An 8246-nucleotide genomic window follows, 5' to 3' on the forward strand; every position below is an offset into this window, starting at 1 on the left:
AACCCACAATCCAATCTCTTATGTCATATTTCTTCCACTTAGGCCCAATTCATAATATTCCTCTAATTACTCAATTAAGCCAAATAACACACATAATTGAATAATCACATAACATCACGAATATTATTCCCAATAATATTCCCCAACTACAATTGCTCCTTAACTTAATTAATACCAACTCGCAATTGTATTTCTCCGACTAATCCGACTAATAAATCTGATCACAACTTAACTGCTCAAATCAACATATTAATCCAATTACGCATTTAGAATAATACCGATAAATACCGACTTCAACTAATTCCAATGAATAAATCCTCGATCAATTTAATTAAATAATTAATTAAATTCGGGGCGTTACATCAATCTCATTGTAAGGATTGAGTGCAATTTGTGAAGAAGGTGTATGCCTTGTTGATTCCTCTATTTATTGTTAATATTGTGATGAGGGTGTATGCCCTATTGGTCCCACATGCATTTGCATAGTTGTTGGTTTCATGGAATTTTGCATTATGATGAATGATGATGAGCTGTTTGGTGATGAATCTTTTAATAACTAATGATGTGATGACGAGCTTCTTGTTGTTAAATACTTGTATACTAATTGTTGACGAATGATATTAATATGTTGGGAAGTGATGAATTGTGTATGACCTTATTCTCATATACTTGTTATCATACTCTTCTTTATATTTTTATGATATCTCACCCCTTCTGTTTGAATGTTGCCTCCATATGGGTAACGTGCAGGTAAAAAGGATTAGTGCGCTTTTGGAGTAGCTTGGAAGATGTAGATCTTCTTATTGCTTATGTCGAGTCGGGTCGTGCTCTGATACGTAACACCGGAGGGATGAACTCTTAGTTACTTTTTTTATTTGTGATGATTGTTGGGAGTCTTATGAATCCCGTATTATTTGAATAAATGTTGTTTATCCTGGATGTAGATTATTTTGATAACATTATGTGAATCTTTTCTGCCGTGTAATAAAATGAGAAGTTGAGAATTATGAAGTTTTGTTTTTGTTCATCGGCATAATGTGTTATGTATCTATTTGAATAATTGAGAAAGTTTTATATGTTTTAAGAAGTGTGACATCCTAATTGCATGTTTATTATTTGAACAAATTACTCTGATTTTATATTAATAAACGTTGGAGAATTAGGGTGTTACAAAAGGCATCTTACATGATACTATAAGCTTCAATTCAAAATGTTTCCAACATAAGAATTGTTCTCCTTGTCACAATCTTTCATTTGACACCAATTCCATATCATTTGGTTCACTAAAACTTAAATTATAGCCTTGAGAAGTAGCTTACTTGACCACGAGTTGCACTTGAATCAATTCATTCAAATAAAAGAGAATCATCATAATGCTAGAACCATCATTCTTAACGCCGTATCAGACAATGAATATGAGAAAATCACATTTAGAAGTTCAAAAAAAGATATTCCTGATTCATTGATAATGAATCATGAAGGTAACACTCAAGTTAAAGAATCTAAGCCTTGGCCTTAATTCAAAAATATGAGTCATTCAAAATGGAAGAAGAAGAAAATGTGGAAACTGTGTTTTTAAGGTTTCATACATTGGTCGTATGACTCAAGGTTCTGGACAAAGGTTATACTATTGCTGATGATGTTAAGAAGATCATTAGAATTCTACCTAAGAAATGGAGACATATGGTAACTTCGTTAAAACTAGCTAAGGATCTGAACAACATAACTCTTAAGGAACTTGTGAGTTCTCTAAGGAGTCATGAGATAGAGCTAGAAGAAGATGAGTCTCAGAAAAGAGGAAAATCAATTGCTCTAAGGTCCAAATCAGAAAGGACTAAGTCAAAAAAAATAACAAAGCCCTTCAAGCTGAAGATTTTGAAGATTTTAACGATGAATTTTCTGATGGTGAAGACGAGTTGTCACTTCGATCCAGAAGAGTCAAACAAATCTGGAAGAAAAGACCAAATAACTTTTGAGGATCAAGAAACAGAGAATATCGTTATGAAACATCTGAAAAAGGAAGATCAAGCAGAGAAGTTACGTGCTACGAATGCAAGGAGCCAAGCAGTGAAGAGTGTGTTGAATAGGAAAATCTTAGCAATTATATGGCTTGCTTCGACTTGGAGTATTTGACTATTAGGAATGAAGTCATTTTCAATCAAAAGGCTCCTATTTTTGATGATTGTATGACAACTATTGTTTTTAGAACATTGACATGACTCTCTTAATCTAGCACTCTCTTAGAAGGTTGTAATTTTTATTCCTGGCATAACTTTCCTCTACTCTGTTTTAGGAGAGAGTTTTTTTTTTATTCCTTGTATATGGGTTGGGTACCCTTCTCCTCACTTTAATAGATCTCTTGTCTATTAAAAAAAATTATATTAACAAATACACATTTTTATTTAATTATAAATACAAGAAAAATGTTTATTAGTAAAAAAATGGAAAAACAAGAAAGATATATTTTATAAAATTAATAATTTATTTATTCATACATAATTTTTAGATATGTATATTAGTCTGTCTTTTATTCTCAAAGAGAGTCTTGATAAGTGATGATCAATCTTTTAAGATAAAAACACAAAGATAAACCACGTTTACTTACTGATTTTTTTTCCACATCATATAATTGTCAACTTTTTTTTTTTTGACACAATATAATTGTCAACTTGAATAACTAAGAATTTGCCAAAACAAAGAATAGCTAAGAAAGGATTTAGAATAGGTTTAAAGTAAAAAAGAAGACTTTAAAAAACTTTGATTGATTTTCTTTATTATTCAATAAAGAGCCGAGAGAAGTCCAAAACTTTAATAAATTATTCAACTAATAATCCTAACTTGTCCCAAACCTATTGTGATTTAGACAATTTAGACCATGAAATAGGTTACCTAACTTAGTTCAAACCCCAAATTCTACTACATTTCATCATCACTCAATCTTCCATTATTTTAATCCAATAACATATAAACAAATAACCAAAACTAGATTACCCAATTCAATGAACTCCAAATCATTCAAAATCAATAACACAATAAAACAACTTGTATTTTTATTGTTGTTAATTGCAAGTATATTAAAAGAAATAAAAAATAGTATTTAAATTTCTTAAAATAAAGAGGTAACATATATCAAGGTTTTAAAAATTCTTCCTAAATGCGACAAAACGGTATCGGCAAAAGTCAATAAGTCAATACCGATATGTTATTCATCGTTTTTATATTAATACACACCGAGTGAAATATTGATACTGTTATTCATCGTTTTTATATTAATTCACGAGTGCAATCCGTGTTTGAACATGTGTATCAATCGAAATCGCAAAAGTCTATCTGCAACCACGCAACGCGATCGATTTTTAAACCTTGATGTGTATATTAATATAAATATTCTTTTGTATTATATCAACCAGATGAAGGTGGCGGTGGAGGAGGAGGATAGCCACCAGTATCTGACCATGTTGAAGGTGGTAAATGGGAGCTACCACCACCGTATCCTCTGCTACGAGAGTGATCGCCTGGCTGCCCGAAAAACTCCATTTGCTGACCTGGAAACAGAGGAAGTGAAGCAGAGGATAATTGACTGGAAGGTGAAAATGTAGTTGAAGATGAAGAAGGTGACAAGGAAAGTGATGGAGTTGACGATAACATGGCAGAAGATGGATGAATCGCCGCCATTTGCGGTTCATAGAACCATTGATCAAGTCCTTGAAGATCACCAGAACCTTTCAGAATCTGAGAATACTGATAAATATCTCTTAACAACTCAGAAGAGTCTTGAAATTGAACAAATTGTTGTGGTTGTTGTGGCTGCATTTGCGGTAGTGCAGGCGAATAATATGTTGAATGAGAAACAGATACGGTTGAAGACGAAGTATACGCCGGAAAAGTTCGTTGTTGAGTTGCAGTAACATTTTCAGGGAAGTTGAGTTTCGCTCTGTTTCCTCTGAATCTTAATGCAGCTTCATCGTAAGCTCTTGCTGCAGCTTCTGCAGTGTCGAATGTTCCGAGCCATACTCTTGCTGCTTTGTGTGGATCTCGAATTTCTGCTGCCCATTTTCCCCATGGTCTCTGTCGAACTCCTCTGTATCTTCTTCTTATCTCTCCGGTTTCTTCTTCATTTGTCGATGCTGCTTCACTAGACTGTGTTGCATTACTTGTACTTGAAGGTGTAGTTGTAGTTGCATTTGGTTCTGTCCCTATTGTAAAAATGTCACAAAATGATATATGTTGAAAAATTTGAACTAAACAAAGACAAAGACATTAGCATGTTTTAGTTATATAGATGTATGAAATTTACATAGATGTATGAAGTACTAGCATAAATACAAACAGACACCAGACCCAACATAGACACCAAAGACACCAGACCCAACACAGATACTTTATGGACTTTTTTTTTCCAAGGTGTCAGTGCTACATAAGAATAAGAATAGGAAAAATGAAAGCAATTGAACCTGATGATGAGTTTTCATGAGAAGTAGATAATCTGAAATCAGCCATGTTTCTATGAACTGTGGTGATATCTTGATGAGAAGAAGAACCAACAACTGCATCATTACGAACATCATCTTCACGGCCTCTTTTCTGCCCAACCCATGAACTAGAACCAGAACCACCAGAAGAATACATACGAGGAGAATTAGAAGAAGAGACAGGAACAAAACCTGACATGATATTCATAGGATAAAAACCACTTCCTTGTTGGACTTGGGCCCACTCAGTTTGGGCCTGGCCCAACCCATACTGCTGCAAAGGTTGCTGGTTGTTCAATCCACTATCTTGTCTCAATCCTTCTTCCTCTTTCTCATCTTCCTCACTCAACCTCCCAAACTTTCCTGAATCTCTTTGGTTCGCCACTTTTAACAAATCTATCTTCAAACCTCAAATTTCTTCAATTATCCCTTCTCATCAAATTCTAAGAAATCAAGAAACAAAATCATATAATTAAAAAACCACTCTAGAATAATGATTTTGTTACACCTCAATTACTATTTTCTAGCTTCCACCCTCTATAAAAATTAAGCAAATAAATATCTGTATGGTTTTTGAAAATTATAGGTGGTGCACGATTGGAACTAAGTAACACGACCTCCAAATCTTTACTAGAGTCGGTTTCTTTTAGAGAAAGAGAGAGAAAGAAAAAGAAACAGTGATCATTTTTGAATTGAGTTGTATACCTATAAAGAGTCAAAACAAGCATTTATATAATAGTATATAAATACATGAGCATACACACGTACCAACTTATATCGATTTTGACTGGATATATAGATTTTATCAATTAATCCAAACATGTTTTTATTTGTTTTGGAGGCTATAGTGAAAAAAAGGTGTGCTTAATGAGGCCAAAGGTAAGTCATAAAAAAATATAAGTGAAAGGTGATTTTATAGATTGGCTTAAATATATGTAAAGTAAAAATATGAGATAAGAGTTAAGCCGTAAAGAGAGATGAAGATTAGGTTGGAAATGATGATAAACTTGGTGAAGTGTTCATGTTGAGTTTGTCTTTGTCAAAGCAAATTGCAATTAAAAAAAGGTGAAAGAATCGTTTGAAATTCAATTAATTAAGTAACTGAAATATATAAATATTTAGCAAACGGAATAGATTGGAAGTCAAAACACGTCTCTAAGAAGAGAGGGCAAGTTCATGCAGGTGATTAAGAATACTGTTTTGTTAAATTTACACCAAACAGAATATAGTATAGTATTTGACCTAGTGTCTATACTATATATATTTAAGGGCTGTGACTTGACTAGAATAAGAGAAAAGGGAGGGTATGGAATATGTATTAAATCTAAAACACATGCTGAGTTAGGCATGATCTCAACTCAGATTGTTCATCTTCTGACATACAGATTTTCAGAGATGTATATACATTAATACATTACTACCACAAATTTTAGGGAAATATGAATCATATAATCATTTATGTGTTGGGTGAAGTCTATTCAAAATTTTACTTTGTATTTAAACGGAACTCCTTTAAATGAATACTAAAATTAATCTTCTTGAATTAGGCCATAATGAAAAATCTTTTACAGAAAGAAAGTTGTGAACATGATAAAAAGTTACACAGATCTAACACTGCTTAATCTAAGACTGAGAAGTTGCAACAATGATTAAAAAAAAATAACAAGGACAAAAAGTAACAAGTACAGAGTGCTAGAACAAATCACACACGTGTACTTCGCTGGAAGAAACAAAATATTCACGTTCCTTTGCTGCTAGGTTAGTTACCTTCATGGAAATCTAACAGCTATCATCTAAAACATATAAGACAAATTTTGATAAAATAAACTTTCAATGTTTATAGTATTTTCAATAATTTTTTATAAAACTATTAATTTATTAATATTAATAATTTACTTGAAATACAAAAAAAAAAAAATTCCACTTTCATACGTCAAACATGTACCAAAATATAAGACGAGTTTTACTAAAATAAACTTTTAATGTTTATAAGTATTTTTAAGAACATTGTTGGCAGGAAATAACCTACCCACTTAGATATTTAAAAGTTTATAAGTATTTTTAAGAACATTGTTGGCAGGAAATAACCTACCCACTTAGATATTTAATAAAGAGTTAAATGGTTATGCATTGACAAAGTGTAAAAATAGTTTTATATTGTCATCTAATAAAAATATATTATTTAACTACGTCATATCAGTAATTTAAAAAGTCTGACTTGACAGTTAGGGGTGAGAGTAAGTTGGGCCGAGTTAGGCTTTGCCAAGCCTGAATTTGGTCTGTCAAAAATTTCAAAGCCTAAGGTAGTGTTTGGCCTAACTTTTTATCTACTTCTCTTCTCCTTATAAGGAGATGGAGGGCCAAACACATTTTTTATAAAGCTCTTATGAAAAAAAAGTAACTTTTTTTTTCAAGGCAAAAAATTAAATAAAATGAGCTTGTAAAAAAGGCGTTGAAACCAACTTTTTCAGAGCTTAAAACATGTGGCCGCGGTTCGAATCCCAACGAAAGCATTTTCTTTATAAAAAATTGCACTAGTGCAGTAAACGATAATTTTTCAATTTTTTCTACGATTCATAACATCTAGAGTTATGTTTTATTTTATTTTTTCTCCTTCTGTTTACATAATCATTTTTGTAGATACTAGTTTTGTCCAACTTTTTATTCGTTTTGTATATTATATCTTAATTTATTGTATAATAATTTTCAATAATAATACTATTAATTTCTTATAGTATACACTATAAAATGTTAATACAACAATTAATCAATACGCATTATTTATATATATATATATATATATATATATATATATATATATATATATATATATATATATATATATATATATAACTTTAATGAAAAAAATAAAATTAAAAATAACTCTAAAGTTTAAAAAATAATCATAACCAAACAACTTTAACTTAATTTTAAAAGCTCTTATTTTTAACTTTAACTTTAAAGTAACTTTTAAGACTTAAAAAAGTCGGGCCAAACGAGCTCTAAGTCTGACATGTGGTCTATCTAAGACATATTTTTAAGCATAAGTCTGGTCTTTTCGAGGGCCTGTTTGGCCTAAGAGCCTACATAAAAACCTATTTTATTTGAGCATTTTGTAAATAAGAAATTTACTAATGTTTAAATAGACTAACAAATTAAAAGATCAACAAAACTAAATATTTATTTGCATTGACTTATTCAAGCTTACTTATTAAGAAAAAAAAAATTATATTATTTGTTTGAGAGAACTTAAAAAAACAACTTATAACATTGTTCATAAAGTTTTTGTAGTTAATTCTCATCTGTTCATTAAAATGATTAAGCTTAATTTTTGTATTTTAATTCAAAGTATGAATACAATATTATAATAATGATTCATTTATTTATATATATTTAGGGATAAGATCAAATGACACCTAGGTGTCAAAGTTTAATTTGACACCAAATCTCAACCGTTAAAATAATTGATCAAATGGTGATGCTAAATAGCCTATTTTTTAGGAGAAAAATATGCTATGTATTTTTTTATCATTATTTTAATTCATTTATTATCACCGTTTGATCAATTACTTTAACGATTGAGATTTGGTGTCAAATTAAACTTTGACACCTTGGTGTCATTTGATTATATCCCATATATTTAAATAGATCAGTCTACTAGGCTTAAAATACTTTTTGGATGGCTTGTGGCCTAGCTTTTTAGCTAAATAGATTTTTAAAAAAGCCTAGGCCTTTCTATTTGAAAAAAAATTGGTCTGGGTCTGGGTCTGGGTC

General features: G+C 30.9%; 1 protein-coding gene across 2 annotated transcripts; it reads right to left on the reverse strand.

Moving 5' to 3' along the window:
* Window positions 1–3144: 3144 nt before the first annotated feature.
* Window positions 3145–5600, reverse strand: LOC131661386 (ethylene-responsive transcription factor ERF110-like). Of its 2 annotated transcripts, XM_058930914.1 has the most exons (3): window positions 5241–5600; window positions 4455–4915; window positions 3145–4196 (listed from the first exon to the last, which is right to left on the reverse strand). In XM_058930914.1, exons 2-3 carry the CDS (start codon window positions 4678–4680, stop codon window positions 3403–3405), a joined length of 1020 nt encoding a protein of 339 aa, XP_058786897.1. In that variant the 5' UTR covers window positions 4681–4915; window positions 5241–5600; the 3' UTR covers window positions 3145–3402. The 2 variants fall into 2 exon arrangements, with proteins under 2 accessions (XP_058786897.1, XP_058786896.1); XM_058930913.1 differs by lacking the exon at window positions 5241–5600 and having other exon boundaries at window positions 4455–5203.
* Between the last annotated feature and the right edge of the window lie 2646 nt (window positions 5601–8246).

Source organism: Vicia villosa, linkage group LG3, assembly GCF_029867415.1.
Source record: "Vicia villosa cultivar HV-30 ecotype Madison, WI linkage group LG3, Vvil1.0, whole genome shotgun sequence".
Lineage (NCBI taxonomy): Eukaryota > Viridiplantae > Streptophyta > Magnoliopsida > Fabales > Fabaceae > Vicia > Vicia villosa.